Source organism: Lissotriton helveticus, chromosome 12 (assembly GCF_964261635.1).
Source record: "Lissotriton helveticus chromosome 12, aLisHel1.1, whole genome shotgun sequence".
In the NCBI taxonomy this organism is placed as follows: Eukaryota; Metazoa; Chordata; class Amphibia; order Caudata; family Salamandridae; genus Lissotriton; species Lissotriton helveticus.
The window spans coordinates 834496034-834512133 of NC_136073.1; the positions used below are offsets into that span (position 1 = coordinate 834496034).

Below are 16100 nucleotides of genomic sequence, written 5' to 3' on the forward strand. Positions count from 1 at the left end.
TGGAGTCCATCATCTGCTGCCTATGTGGGGAGGCTAGTAGAATGACAATCACAACTTATCTGGTTAACAAAGTGTCAAATAAGAGCATGGGCACATAATGATATAATAAAATAAAACAATAAATCAAAATGAATGACACTCAATATTTTGAAAAGCATGCTTGGAATCCCACATGGGCCCTGTTTGCAAGGATTCTGTATTTTATTTTGGGGCAACTAAGGGTTGGAAGCTCCAACAAGGGAAATATCCCTGCTCCAAATTTTAGTGATTTCGAGATTTTACACCTGAATGGAGAATAACCACCTAGAAAAGAGAAATAATGTTTGCTTTTCCAAGTAGCTGTTTCTGATTTCAGGAAGAGAACTGTTGACATTTTTTACCTGCACAGATAATGTATAAAGTGTCTATGGAAGGGCCTGTGGAGTTGGTGGTTTGGTGGGGGACGATGTCTTTGGCCAGGGCTGATGCAGACTGAGGAAATATAGTCTGCTCCTCCTGTGGCTCTGCAGAGGTTGCCAGCAGTCCTACTGTGCTCTGCAACCAGTCCCTGTCCTTGGTCCTGCAGAGCTTCAATGAGTATGGATCTGCTCCTGTTGAATCCGGCTGGTTGCTCCATGCCGGGAATAACTTGACACAGTGACACCAAGGTAGTCGTAATGGCCGAGATATTAAGCCAGCATAGGTAACTCTCTATTTGGGATACTGCAACTTGCAATCAGGGCCAACGTATTATCAATCAAATGGCTGCAGGTAGAAGTAGCCACAACACACCAGATATCAAATTAAGCACTACACAAAATACTGAATACCAAGTGTAAAAACAAATGATTACAGTCACAAGGTTTCTACAGTGTACATGCACAGAGAACCAAGACCTAGGGAAACAAGGCAGTGAATACACAAAAAACAAAAGAAAAGAATGGAATGAGAAGGTTGTTAATAGGGGGTGATGGATTGACAGTCGAAGAAATAAATGAATTTGGAAAGGTGTGAAAAGTGAAGATTGAATTGGAAGAATATGAAAGGTAATTGAGGAATAAGATAGCAGGTGTATGATGCGTTTCTGAATTAATACTATGTACGCTCTTTAACAATGTCCTATGCTTTCTTTGACAGAATATTTTACTAAGAGTTGCCCAAAGGACTGGTTGCAGAATAACAGCCAATGTTATTATTTTTCTGTGGTAGAGTCATGGCATCAAAAAAGTAGGGAGAACTGCAAATTGAATGAGTCATTTTTGGTGAGCATCTTAGATCGACAAGAACAGGTGAGTGTTAGCACTTTACATGGTCTCTGTGTCATGCACCACACATTTAAACAATCTGGTATTTCCATTTGCCTCTGAAGAATAGGCAGGGTTAGGACAGCCTCACTCTATACAATCACCAATTCTACAAGTGTACCATATCAGATAAGGTACATATAGCAAAATCATTTCTGGACCTTCTTAGATGAACAACCAGTTGCGCCCCTGATTCTACACTCCCGGGAAAAAACACATTCTCTTGGAGCGCCCACTACTAAAAAGTGCTACCCTTGGAATTATGTCATTCCACTTGGCTCAAATATCACAGTTCCTTTGAAACAACAGAAGTGCCACCTATATGGCAATCTTGTACACTAATTCAAAGGGATAGTTGTCAATCAATCTGTATAAATTCTCAAGTTCCTGCATTTATACGATATTACTGGCCGGTGTCAACAGCTCAATGAACCTTGATGGAAGTCATTGTATAATGTGGATTTCCCATGCAAATCAAGTTAGAAGTTAAAGCAGATGTTTCATTCTGTTCTGTAAATGATGCCCTAAGCTGACCACCACCAGCTGGCATCTCCTTATCTGCCTATGGTGAGACATGACCAAGATGGGAGACCAACTACCGCAACTTCTCTGTACTTACTTCAGTAAATCCTTAAAAGTGAATTCTGTTTACTTTTTATTGGCAATTTAGATATGCAACAGCAATGTAGTATTATTGGTAGTGCCTTCAAGTTAGGAGGAGTAAGTTTGCAGGATGGCAATGTCAGAAAACCAGAAAAGAATCACCCTGTTATATGAAGGCTACATACTTTAGGTTCATTTGTAGTGGTCCATCTGTCTCTCTTTGCTATTCTTGGACAAAAACTAGTTTGTCACTCATTTGCCAGGTGCCATATTCTTGAAGAAAATGTCCAAACCTGAAAGGGCCATCAGATTTATTATTTGCTAAGTTTGTGGAGGTAGCATCCAGGTCTCATCAAGCCTGTGGGTTATGTTGACGATGTTAAGAGGTAATTCTTTGATACTCGACCAGGCGCTGCTCTATCTTCTCCTATAGGTCAGGCTGTAAGTCATAGGTTAGGGAAAGTAAGTACTCTTCTGAACAGTGGGTCAATAGGCTTTTCGAGTATGTTGCCACACCGGTCATATGAAAAGACTGTTGACATTGGTTAGGAGTGATGGTTATCTGTCTGTTATCGGTGGTTTTAGTTGGACAATATGGGGTGTTATCATTCAGAACCCTATGGTGATTGGGATCACTGATGTGTATGTTATGTTATGTTAGCATCACTTAGTATAGTGCAACAAATCATCCCTGTAGGAATATCTTGGCGCTTCAGTTGAAGTAAAAGGCTAACGAGAACTAACTAAAGCAACCACGTTTTTGGGAGTTTTTGCTGCCATTCATGAATGGCATCATTTACAACAACAGGGGCAGCCCTGAACACCTAAAACAGGGGCAATCAATATTTATCCAAACAGCGGTTTAGTTACATTTATGTCCTGATGATGACCATGTAATCATACAAAGGTCGAAACGCCTTCGATGCAACTGTGGCCGCAATTAATGAAGGACGCATCGTCTTGTTTGTTGTTGTTTCAGTGTTGTTCTGAAAGTTGTGCAAATTCAAAATTACTGGGCTGTTCTTCTGTAAGAGGAATGTATGTATCCCTATATAAACTATAGTATAGACTATCTACGTCAATGTGGAAAATGGCTGAGTATCAGACAGGTAATCAGGTATGTAGCTCACAGAAAATGAAATTGTTTCTGCGTCCTATTTCTGTCGGACTGCATCTACCTAATAGGTTGTGTATACAGACCCCAACAGTATCTGGCGGGCTGTAAAACTTGAAGAACCTCCAAGTATCTGATTGGTGACTTCAGCGTGGTTCCTTCTCTGCACCTACCCCCCGCACACCTGATTACCTGTCTGATACTCAGAAATTTTTCACATTGACGTAGGTAGTCTATACTATAGATACACTAATTTTAACATTAGGTCCTGAAGAATCGCTAGCTAATTGCATCAAAGCGAGAAACATGTCGACCGACCACAGCACACACTAGACTGTCACTCGCAACCTTGAAGCATAATATTCAAACAAGTAACAGATAGTTTCCTTTTAATTAGAGCAAGGGGACCCCCAGAATAAAGACATTCCTGGTACTCCTAGCTTTATTTTAACCACACTCACACATCTACGAACTTCTGGCCCCACACCCGCACTTCATCTAAACGGCAGTTGGATAAAAGATCTCCGCTAAAGAGCCCCTCTTCAAGGTGTCGCCCGTTGGATATTGCACCGCCAACCCAACGAGGAGCAAGCCCAGATGATGAAGCATGACACCTGAAAGGGTGTGTGAGGGCATTACATCCAACATAATGGATGCCCAACTGTAGGAGTCCTTCAGACCCTACTACATCCTTCACACCATAGGGATGCGTACATTCCTCTTACAGAGGAACAGCCCAGTAATTCTGTATTTGCACATGTTCTCAGGGCACCACTGAGGCTGGACCTACCACTTATTAGGAGTGGTGAAACGCCCTTCTTTAAACAGAACTCTCCCTCTCTTTGTAAAAGATTGTTCTGAAAGTCCCCTTGCTATGTAATCCCTTCTGTCAGCCACTAGTCTGGTTTTATATTTTATTACAAATGTTATGTGTACCAGCATATATTCCCGAGTTCAATGTTATAAACTTGCTTTTATCCACATATTGAATACATTTTGTATATTTTTCTAAATATTTCTTATATGGGCTTTACTCTTGTTTCTCTATTTTTTACTTTCCTATGTGGGCATAGTTGTTTTTTCTCCTAAACATTTGAGTATTGCTATTGTTTGTATGTGAAATTGAAATTCCCACAAAAACTTGAACCGCTGTTTGGACTAAATATCCATGAATAGGAAGCTGCTGTTAACACTTTCCAATTAAGTCTAAAATTGGAGAAAGGTGAGCAAGTTAGGAATCTATGTTTAACAGCAATCACAGGAAGAGGAAAAACAGATTTGCCATCTTTGAATGTCATAGTGCTACAGCACCAAATGTAGATATTTCAGTTTCATAGCACATAGCGCTTTATTTAGCAATTGCTGGAGCACGACCATTGCTGTGACCTGACAGAACTCCTGGCTCACTAAAACCTCACTTTTCCCATATACTTTAGAGGCAGGGACTTTTAGGTTTTTTGGTGCAATATCTGTTTCAGAAACCTTTCGCTGGAGCACATCCCTTCAAGGCCACCGACTAATGAATGTTGGAAGGCCCACCTTATTTTTGAAGAGTCTTTTAATGTGCATTTTCTGTGCTCAGAAATAGCACACGAAGTAAGAACCAAGATAGGAACATGAATGCAATGTCCATGATGCACAAGAGAAAATTCCCAGCACATAAAGGACATTTCATTTTTGTCTCATATAAAAAAAATTTATGGAAAGTGTGGCTTCAGAAGCACTGTCATCAGTGACAAGCAACATTTCAACTTAATGAACATGTTGCCAAGGCCGCCACTTGGTTTACAGTGGATGATAACAATCTATTCAAGATGCTTGCAGGTAGGCTGATATTCAACCTCTGGAGAGGGCCATAATGGATGCAGGCACATTTAAAATGTTGCTGGAGAAGGTTGTAGATTTTTTCAAACAAAATTCTGGGCCTACATGAAGTTATTTGATTTAAATTTGAGTTTGTTGAGGAGGGGGGATATATTCCTGGAATTCTTACTGATGGAATATTTGCCTCTCATACCAAGATTTTGCAATGCAGCTATGAATTAGGGGTGCATACATTGATCAATTATTATTAAAGTCGTCAAGGTGTATGGAAGCCAAGGGGCAGGGGTGGAAATTGCCAGGTCTCCACTGGCCAAAGCCCCTCTAATATCCTCTCATCGGTGTCTCAAGAATTCAAGGTGAGAACAGCAAGGATTTGTATTGCCACATTAAAAATAGCATGCTCCCCCCATAGAACTGGGAAACAAGGTGGGATAGCTCAACCAGATGTTGATGTCTGCCATTGACGTGCAACAAGCTATCTGCCTCCTAAACTGCAATGTGGTGTGCAAAGGTAGTGCCTCCATCCAAATCTAAAGCGACCCCTCAGTAACTTATACCCACTCATGAAAGGACTTAACCTGAAGCTTTGGGTCAAGATCTTCTGACTATGGTGATGCTCTGGTTGCAAAACCTCTCTTGTGCCTCACTCAAAAGGCACATCTACTACTAGAAAGAATAATTTAGCAGCTCAGAAACCGTTCTCTAGTGGCCAGGTTTTTTGCTTTTCTGCGGTGAGAGGGGTCTGGAATTAAATGTTAGCAAGACAAAACTCATGGTCTTTAACCCATACAGAAAGGTGAGGGTGAATGCCATGGTTAAAAAAACCTCCGCTTGAGAAAATTCATGAATTTGTCTATCTGGGGGTCTGCCTAACAAATAAACTTAGTTGGGGGTCACAGATTAACAGGAATTCCATGAAATTTCAGCAGAAGACTGGTGCTATGGCAAAGCTGTGGAAGAAGACCCAGGCCAGTCCTTATACCAGCAATGGAGATCTATAATATAAAAGGTAAAGGTGCAGCTATGTACATGTGTACATAGCTGTATACAGCTATGGGGCATGCAGAATTTGAACCTTTTGTCAAAGCCGAAAATATGTTAATCAGGAATCTCCCATAGAGCGACACTGTCTTCCCCATCTCATTGACATGGGCATTTTTCCGCTCAGCTTCACCTTGCTCTCCAGACCCAGGATTTATTAGCACGGCTGTGGTCCACTGATAAAGGAGCACTGTAGGGACTATATCTGGGAGCGAGAGACGAGGAGTATTAAGCCTGGTCGCTTGACCGACACATTTTTAGATTGGGGGCCTGCCCCTGTATATGAGTCATTTCTTGATTTCATTAGGGGGGACCATGCTGAACAACTATTTCTGAAGTGGAGATATTGTGTACTACCAGTTAACAGTTTCACAGCCAACTGGGCTGTTGATAAAGCCTACAATGGAAGATGCCCCTCATATAATAAGGAAAAAGAGACACTTCACCATTTTGCCTTTTTCTATAATGCCTATTCCCGCCCACGGGAATGGCTTAAGCCAATATGCAAGCTCCTGGGCTTTCGGCAGTATTCCACCACACTCAGAGTTTTGCGTACAGATACTAGAGAAGCAGCTGTTATTGCAGTATCGAAATATGTTTATGCAGCATGGCTCATTCAGCTTCGAAGGTAATATAAAAGAGGAGCACTTGTAAATGTAAGTGTCCTCCAATGACGGGAGTTCTACATTTGAAAGGTTATGATCGTTAGAGTACCTTAGAACCCTCTTTCACTTAAGTCATCAATTAATCTTCACTAAAAACTCACACTTTTTTTTCGGATAGGATAGCAATTCGGCTTACTTTAGTGAATTGGATTTGATGCTAGTTTATTAAGTTTTCCATCGAATTTTTAGTATAACATGATAATGGATATGCTTTTTAAAATTGCATTGTGCAGTTTTATTGATTTTTGTTTTTGATTGTGCTTATTTATAATGCAAAAAATATTGTCTGTTTCATTGTGGTTTGATGGATCCTTTGAGATCCAAAATAAATTAATGATGATGATATTATCATACCTAACAATAACATCACTTTAAACCTTTGTTTTTTTGCAGTAAATTTCCAGTTTGTTTTAACATAAACTTTACTAACCCTGACAAATAGGGTTTGGGCATAGGGCCTGACTGCCCAACAATGGTGTGTGGCTAGCCTTGTGCCAGGCATGGCCTTTGGTCATGCACTGTGTGACATTGAGCGAAATGCAAGGTTTGGCATTGAGTCACGGCCGGATATATGACGTTACCACGCGTTCTTTTACCACGCAGACCATTACCACGCATTTTTTACAACGCAGGACCCTTTACCACGCATACCATTACAACGCTGGTATTTACAACACAGGTACTATTACAACGCATACCATTACAACGTAAGTATAGGTAAGTAAATAATATGGTAAAATAATGTAATTATTAATAATATTTTTTTAAATTAATAAATTATTATTTTAATATTTTAATTATTTATATTAATATTTATTTATTACTTTTTAAATATATATGTTAAAAATACCCCTGTACCCCAAAACCCAAACCCAGCCCTAAAACCTAAAAATACCCCTGAACCCCAAAACCCAAACCCAGCCCTGAACCCTAAAACTACCCCTGTACCCCAAAACCCAAACCCAACCCTGAAACCTAAAAATACGCCTGTACCCCAAAACCCAAACCCAGCCCTGAACCCTAAAAATACCCCTGTACCCCAAAAACTGAAAACTGACCCTGAACCCTAAAAATACCCCTGTACCCCAAAAACTGAAAACTGACCCTGAACCCTAAAAATACCCCTGTACCCAAAAACTGAAAACTGACCCTGAACCCTAAAAATACCCCTTTACCCAAAACTGAAAACTGACCCTGAACCCTAAAAATACCCCTTTACCCAAAAACTGAAAACTGACCCTGAACCCTAAAAATACCCCTTTACCCAAAAACTGAAAACTGACCCTGAACCCTAAAAATACCCCTTTACCCAAAAACTGAAAACTGACCCTGAACCCTAAAAATACCCCTTTAACCAAAAACTGAAAACTGACCCTGAACCCTAAAAATACCCATTTACCCAAAAACTGAAAACTGACCCTGAACCCTAAAAATACCCATTTACCCAAAAACTGAAAACTGACCCTGAACCCTAAAAATACCCATTTACCCAAAACCCAAACCTAAAATATTTTAAATAAAATTATATACTTACCAATACTTACGTTGTAATGGTATGCGTTGTAAAGGTATCTGCGTTGTAAATACCAGCGTTGTAATGGTATGCGTGGTAAAGGGTCCTGCGTTGTAAAAGTTGCGTGTTAAAGGTAGGTCGTGGTAAAAGTTGCGTGGTAAAGGTTGTATACCGTCACGGCCTAACCCAACACCCTTGGGGAACTCAAAACACCACCCATTTATTTATGGCACCACGGACTGTGGTTCCACTACAGAATCTCACCCCAGCTCTGCTGATCGACGCAGTGCTCCCCGGATCTGCTGCGCTGCAGAGTCAAACATTTGTTTTTCATTTAACTGAGGGTGGGTCATCTGAGACCCCTTAACTGGCCCCATAACTGCACCCAGGGGGTCAGGGTACCCCTACCCCACAACTTGTTGTGTGTGTGTGTGGTGTGTGTGGGGTGTGTTTGTGTGTGGGATGTGTGCGTGTGTGTGTGTGTGTGGGGGGTGTGTGTGTGTGTGGGGTGTGTGTGTTTGTGTGTGTGTGTGGGATGTGTGTGTGGGGTGTTTGTGTGGGTTGTGTGTGTGTGGGGGGTTGTGTGTGTGTGTGGGGGTGTGTTTGAGTGGGGGGGGTGTGTGTGTGGGTTGTGTGTGTGTTTGTGGGTTGTGTGTGTGGGGGGGTTGTGTGTGTGGGGGGGTTGTGTGTGTGTGAATGAGGTGTGTGTGTGTGTGGGGGGGTGTGGGGTGCTTGGAAATGCATCATTTGCCCACTACTTTTTCATAAATTGCTCGGGGGACAGCCCCCTTAGGTGCTTCGTGCTCGCTCGCTGCGCCCACTCACGTTACCATGCCCCTGAAAATGTTTTCACAAAAAGATGTGTCACCAACATGAAAAGTTTGGAAAGCTGTGCCCTACCCTACCTACATATGCTTTCAAAAACTGTTTTTTTAAAACACTGGGACAGAGTCTTCAAGTCCTAACATGGCAGCCACAACTTTTTCTTCAGGTTGTGGCCAGCCAATGCGATCACTTGGTCTGCGCTCGTGGATCCACAGACCTCCACAGTGGACCCGTGATGGTACCCAGGCTGAAATATAGATACATTTTTAACCTTCATTTCACAAAAACTACTGAAAGTATTTACACCAAATAAGAAATTGCACACTTTCTGGGTAAAGATCTGGCTTTCTGCTAAATTCTTTGTAATTCCGTATAGCAGTTTTTTTCGAAATCGCTGTTCACATTTTTCTTGACCTCCATTTGACAGATCACTTGGAACCTTTCCAGGAAGGAGCTGAGCTGAATTCGACTGGTTTTGTTTTGTAAAGTTTCATGAAGATTCATCAAATGGCGGCAAAGTCATTAGCAAACCAAAAAATATCAATTTCCTATGGAAACACATCCTAGCTATAACTACCCAGTTGTATGGATATCTTTAGGGTTCATAGATGTAAAGTCAAGACTAGTACAGCTGCACTTACCCGTATATTCTTATTCTGACCACTTTCATGGTTCTGGTCACCATCCTGCCTCTTGATTCCCACAGGACTTCATCACAAGAAATAAAGGTCCTCACCTGTACTGGATCGGACTGACAGATTTTCAAGAAGAAGGTACCTGGAAGTGGTTGAATGGATCTGCACTGCAAAAAGACAGGTGATATTGCCACAATGCAATTGTATTTATTCATCTATAACTGCATTACCGAGGCATTCATGCACTTGACATCGAACAACAACGATGATGATATATTAGATCTAGAAATTAGTTGCAATAGAGACATACAACAATTGTCACGTTCAATCTAGTGGATCAAGCAAAATATACAAGAATAAGTCATGCCTAGTGACAGTGGCCAGTAGAGTTGATGCTCAAAGTGAGAAATTACTTACCTGTTATTTACAGTTAGTGAATGCAGAACATCCTCCAAAAGTGGAGGTAGTCCCCTCTGCCATTGACTCACTCCTCGATACTCTCAAAAAGGCTCTCATAAATATGGTTGACTTTATACACCATCAAGATGGATCTTAGAAGTGTGGTATCAAGGGTTTCTGTTAATAGCAATGTATCATATACCATTAAGACTGGTGCGGTTTTGGGCAATAAGGGGGATTTAAAAATGCCATCCTTTACTGATGAGGAATGTTTTGAGTGGTTATCCTAACAACAGCAGCATTGGAAGAAGTTGATGCCTTCTAGGCACATTTTACAGAGTTTAGGGTGAAGCAGGATTAAGCCTAGTCAGCATTTTTGTTTTTGTTTTTCCTCTCATATATGTGTGTGATTCATTGAGGATATCTTATATACCTTCAGTGAAAGCTTTGGAGTAGGAGTAGATTGCCAGTGGGCCCATAAAATCATAATGGGGGATTAGAATACTGCAAATTATGAGCCTGTTTATATAGTGCAACTGCAAACCCAGCAGCATGCCGGGCTAAAACCAACTCCCACCATGTTTCACCAAGTAAACACAACAACCTTCTGTATTGTTTTGAAGTAATAATACCTAAATGCTACATTGATATCTTACGGTATCTCGCCAAGCACCAAGGAGCCTCATGCCGCATTAGCAGTACAGTTCGAAATCTCGTGTCTTCCCAGTCAGCCATCCTGTGCTGTTTGCAGTGTCGTACTATTTCAAATGCGGGACAACAACATTTACAAAAGAGGGAGAAAGAGAGTTAGGCCCTGCTTCTTAGCTGTAGCGAGTATTTACCTTATCTAGAAATCACCATTAGTCCAGGGTGAAATATACATAATGAATTTTGAACTTGGAAATAAGGCATGAAACACTAGGAGCCAGATGTACGAGGTGCAAAATAGCACCTCGTAAATTGCGACTCATTTGTGACTCGCAATTTGTGAGGCGCTATTTGGCATGTACAACAGTGTGTTTAACACTGTTTACGATTCCCAATGGGGTCGCAAATTGCGAGAATCATAAATATTAATGAGCCTCTCGTAATTTGCGAGCCCATTGAGAATGACAGGCCCTCCCAGGGATGGTGGCCTGCTGGGCTCAGCAGACCACCATGCCTGGAACTGCTTTTAAATAAAGCAGTTTTTTTTAATGCAGTCCGTTTTCCCCAAAAGAAAGCGAGGTGCATTTAAAAAGAAAAAAATGAAACGTTTTTGTTTAATTTTTTTAAGGGCAGGTAGTGGTCCCTGGGACCACTGCCTGCCCTTAAAAAATATTTTTAGAGACAGTCACAAAGTGGAAGGGGTCCCCTGGGGACACCTTCTAATTGCGACGACCACCCTCTTGAAGAGGGTGGTAATTTGCAAGTGTTTTGTGACCGCAATTGCGGTCGCAAAACATTCATACATGGAGATGCGGTCGCTAGTAGGAAGGGAACGCCCCTTCCTAATAGCGAGTCGCAATTCCTAAATAGCAAGTCGCAAATAAATTGCTACTTGCTATTTTGGAATTGTACATAGCCCTTTCCCATTTTGCATGTGCAAACAGGTAACAAAACTTTGCACATGCAAAATATGGTCATACATCTGACCTAAAATCGGTACCTACCACAAGCAATTCAATATGTGTTTGCCCTTTTTTTAGAGGTTTTTCCCCCTACAAATTTTGGAAGTTTTGAAATCTATCAGCTGGAAAACCGAGACTGTGTTATTTATTACACAACTTGTAATTATGATCCCTATGCAAATTCCTTTTTTCACAGGGATCGGAATTTAGCCCCAAACTTGCAAGCAAGGCCTATGAGATGAACTTTTAACTGAAGTCTTTTGCCAACTCAAAGTGTCTTTCCTCCACTGATCCCAATTTTATGGGTGAGCAAACTTTTCCTATTCCTTCCTTATATAGGTTTTTTCTAGCAATCTTTGACTGGGGCATGGTTATGCCAAATTCCAGTCTTACTTAAGAAATGCTCAATTACTAAGTTAAACCAAAGGGGATGATGGACGGAGTGTTGAACATTGCAAGCACTCACCCCAAGTCAAGTGATCTGGGTTTAATCCATCATCATTCTTTAGCTTACTTCGCCACCCCAGTTCAGACATTGCCATATGCAAATCAGTCTGACCCTGTGCCTCATGGGAACAGTCCAGCCCGAACTGCCAATTACCAAGTTAAGCACTATTTTGACTTTTGAAATGTAAAGCCCAGTGATCACTGCTCCTGTTATGCAAATACAGCCAAAAAAACTAACAAACATGTGGCAGGAAGTCTAAGTCGTGGATTGTGCTTAGGTATGACTTGCTATTTTGACTTTTAGAAGTATTATTTAACTGGCAGATGGTGGATCTTGTTCACTTCCGTGTCTCCCTTGGAACCATGTCAAGTCCCTTTGCCCAGATTGGGACTCCCAAAATCCCATTGGCTGATCTGCCTTTTGTTTTCCTCTTGGAAGTGACAAACTAAATTTATGAGGAGGAGTAACCCTGGCTCCTCAGTACTTTTGCAACTGACTTCCAGCTTTCATTTTGTTGTGGAAGAAATTCACATCCAAGAGCTTAGGGTCCAGACCACACACATTTTTGACTGGTGCTATTTCATGTCCTTGGTAAGTTAATGTAGAACTTGGAGTTAACACATTTTAATACAGTACTTTGAAAGTAGACCTCTCTAGATGGTACTGTATGACAATAATGTTTGTGCATATTTGTTGTGTAGCATTTTGTTGTGGTGGTGATTTGTTCTGTTATGTTTTTATTCTGCTCTGTTCTTTTAACATTTAAATGTGATATTATTGTGGTGCACTGTAATTGTTGTGTTGCTGTTTTGGCTGTTTTGTTGTGTTGTGACCTGTTATGCTTTGATTGTGTTGTTATGTTGTTCTGTATATATTATTGTGCTATGATCTATGGCTTACTTTATATGTGTCATCAAATGTTGCTACATTTCCAGCCAAAGCAGTGCATGCCTATGAAACCTGTCCCAAACAGCCGTTTACAAACATGTTGGGTGATAAAATAGTGCGGCTCCAGCTCTTCCACTATTTAAGACACCAGTTAGACCAATACCGTGGCAGAGATCATACCTTAAAGTAGCATTTGCCAGGCCTACTTTACGTGATACAATCCTAAGTATTGAAATATTTTTTTAGCCAGCATTTGGATGTCTTCTGAACCCTTTAGGCTTGGAATTTTACTACAAATAAATGTACATGCAGCTATATCCATGACTAACAACTGGTAGCTCTCCAATTGTGTGTAAGTAGCTCGTCTGTGGGCTGCCTAATATTTAGAGGCTTTTGCTTGGTTGAATTAATATATGTATACCAAAATTTGTGTGTATTTTCAGAAACCATAATTTGAATGATAAATCATGCAGCATTTGGAGACTTATTACTAATCGGCTTATCACTTACCTTGGTATTGGTGAACAACCTTTACAACGAAACTATTACAACGCACTACCATTACAACGCGGTCATTACAACACAAACCATTACAACGCATTGCGCTGGGGGGCGCTCTAGGATAGGGAATAAGTTTAATTTTCTATCCAACACCTTCCCTAGCTATGCGTTGTAAAGGTTTGCGATGTAAAAACCGCTTTGTAAAGGCAGGCGTTGTAATAGCCTGCGTTGTAACGTCATACATCCCTTGGTATTATTACCTACAGCTGTGATTATGTATTAATGCTGTAGAGGTATTCCAAATTGAAAAAGCCTTTTTTACATTACCGCTGATAATCCTGCACTGAGGCTGGTATCTTGCATAGGTTGGCACTAATGTAATCTTCTATGATGTGTACAACACTAATAAAATTAGTAGCTCAGGATGATTTTCATTGAACATAAGTAGCTCTTACCACTGTAAAGGTTGGAGACCCCATAGGAATCCTCAAATCTTTTCCAGTTTCAGCTTTTATCGTGGACTAATCACAGTTTATCATGTTGAATACTGGAAATATTTTGCAAATTCCCTCATCACGTGCAAGAATAGACATGCATTTATTCTCACATCACATTTACTCATGATGTTTATTTCCCCCATGAAGAAACCTATTCCTTCACACATTTTGGAAAGTGGTATCTTCCCCCTAACATTCTAACCATTGACTGGAGTAAATTGCTGACCTGGGCAGATGTCATTTAATGATTTGTGAATACCCTCAAAAGTGTAAGCTACTATATCTATGCAACAGTGAATTATTCATTCTTTCATTTGCTGTGCACGTTATTAGCAGAGTATCGTTTATGTTTATAGTTGTTGCTCTGTTATCTCATATTTCTCTGCTAATGAACGTTTAGTGTTTCACACTGCAATAGCCACTCAACAGCAGTGGACATGTATCATGGCTCTCAATAAAGATTTGACCTGTTCCCCTCCCCTTCATTCTTCCATAGTCTACCCAAATGTCTACGACATGTTTGCATTGGAATTCCCACTCCTCATACACAAAAGCAGATTTACTCACATGGACTCTGTGGAAGTGCAAAATCAATTTTTCACAACTGGAAAAGTTGTTGTGCATGAATAAATCAGACCAAATCTTATCTTTGATTTCATATAAGTTATGGGTGCAAAATGTTGAAGAAAATCTATATCACCTTCTTTTCACCTGACAAACATATATCCTCCCGCAATAGGGAATATCTGCAAAGTCCACTATAGCCCACCTCTCCTTCACCACAAATTATACTTGGTGCCTGACACAAAGAGCTGTATCTGACTGTATGCGATGGGATTATTCCTCTTGCGCTATGTTCTCAAAATGTATCATCAGTTTTCTCTATATTCTCTATATTCTCTTCATATTTTCCAGGTGAAGCATTGCCATTCACATACCATTGGCCTGCAGTATCTCAACATATTAAAATGTTGATGGTGGAAGATCTGTGGTTACGATTAATCCTCTATGGCATCATTTGGTTTTTGATTTACATTTTCGATGTTAAATAAAAAAAGCTGAAGCCACGGCACAAAGATTTGCTTTAGAAAAGAGAGACACTTTTGAGCTGAGAGTGATGGAGAAAGTGTTTGTAAGTGCATCAGAGCAATCTGAATGAAGCTATCTTTTGTCTGACTCTTTTCCTCATAGATTTTGGAGATGTGATCAACCAGATAAAGAAGGTGACAAAGGTAAAGAAGATTGTGCTACTCTAGGAAGTTCACCGTGTGATGAAGATTCAATCCTCCACAACTGGAGTGATGAGAATTGCTGGGAGGATCACAGATACATCTGCAAAAAGAAGGCAATGGAAATCCAAAAGGAATTTGTCCTATAGAAAGGAATACATTTGAAATGCTGCATAGTACACTCACACACACGTGAATGTATGTGCATTCAGGCTTCAGCTGTAGCAGTTCTGTACTTATTGTTGAAGTGCTTAGTCCATAGGAAATTAACTGTTTCATATACTAATAATTTGTGTGCCATATGATGAATCTACAAAAAAGTTTGAAGCGATTAGGTTCATCAACCTAAAGGTAAAATATAGTACAGATTTGTCAAGGGTTCAGAAATTATTTGGCAATAATATAAAATACGATTCTGACTTAAAGTATAGCATTTTATCTCTGCTGTTACCTTCACATTAAATGCAGGGCCACTGGAATTATGTGGCAATGGAGGGCTAAATTATGTGGCAGGGTTGACTAAATTATACAACAGGAAAAGGCAAATTATGCTTTTTAATGCGGCACGTTTTGTGAAAGCATTATGTAATTATTTTGTCATTTTTACAGTTCTTAAATTAGTCTGGGCATAGATTTCACATCACTAGCACCAATTTAACACCCAAACATAGCAATAAACAAAGAAAGGTAACCAGTCAACTTTTAGACGGTCCTTCAACTGAGTGGCAAAGTATTTCGCAACATTTTTTGTAACTCTTGAACCATTTAAACTCAAAACAAGTTTTGTTTTCTAAAGTTTGCAGATTATTCAGTAGATTATGGATAATTAGGCAAATGTGACACATTTATACTTAAGCATACAATGCCACAGCCACAAAATCGCCTAATTTCAATGGCCCTGATTATATGTGAGGTCATGAGCAGGGCTGGAGTAAGGGGGTTGCTTGCCTCACCAACAATTGTTACTTTCAGGTTTTTTTATTTTGAATTGTAACCATAACTTCTGCTTTGAATTTGCATGAATA

The 16100-nt window shown here is 40.2% G+C and overlaps 1 protein-coding gene across 1 annotated transcript in view; it reads left to right on the top strand.

Annotated features, from left to right (window-relative positions):
- LOC144798521 (natural killer cells antigen CD94-like) overlaps positions 1–15412 on the top strand; it is a 50751-nt gene extending 35339 nt beyond the window's left edge. The window contains exons 5-7 of the mRNA XM_078669443.1: positions 1117–1268; positions 9575–9684; positions 15038–15412. Coding sequence (XP_078525569.1) covers positions 1117–1268; positions 9575–9684; positions 15038–15224 — 449 coding nt within the window. The 3' untranslated portion in view covers positions 15225–15412. The remainder of the gene's footprint in view (positions 1–1116; positions 1269–9574; positions 9685–15037) is intronic.
- Positions 15413–16100: the final 688 nt, after the last annotated feature.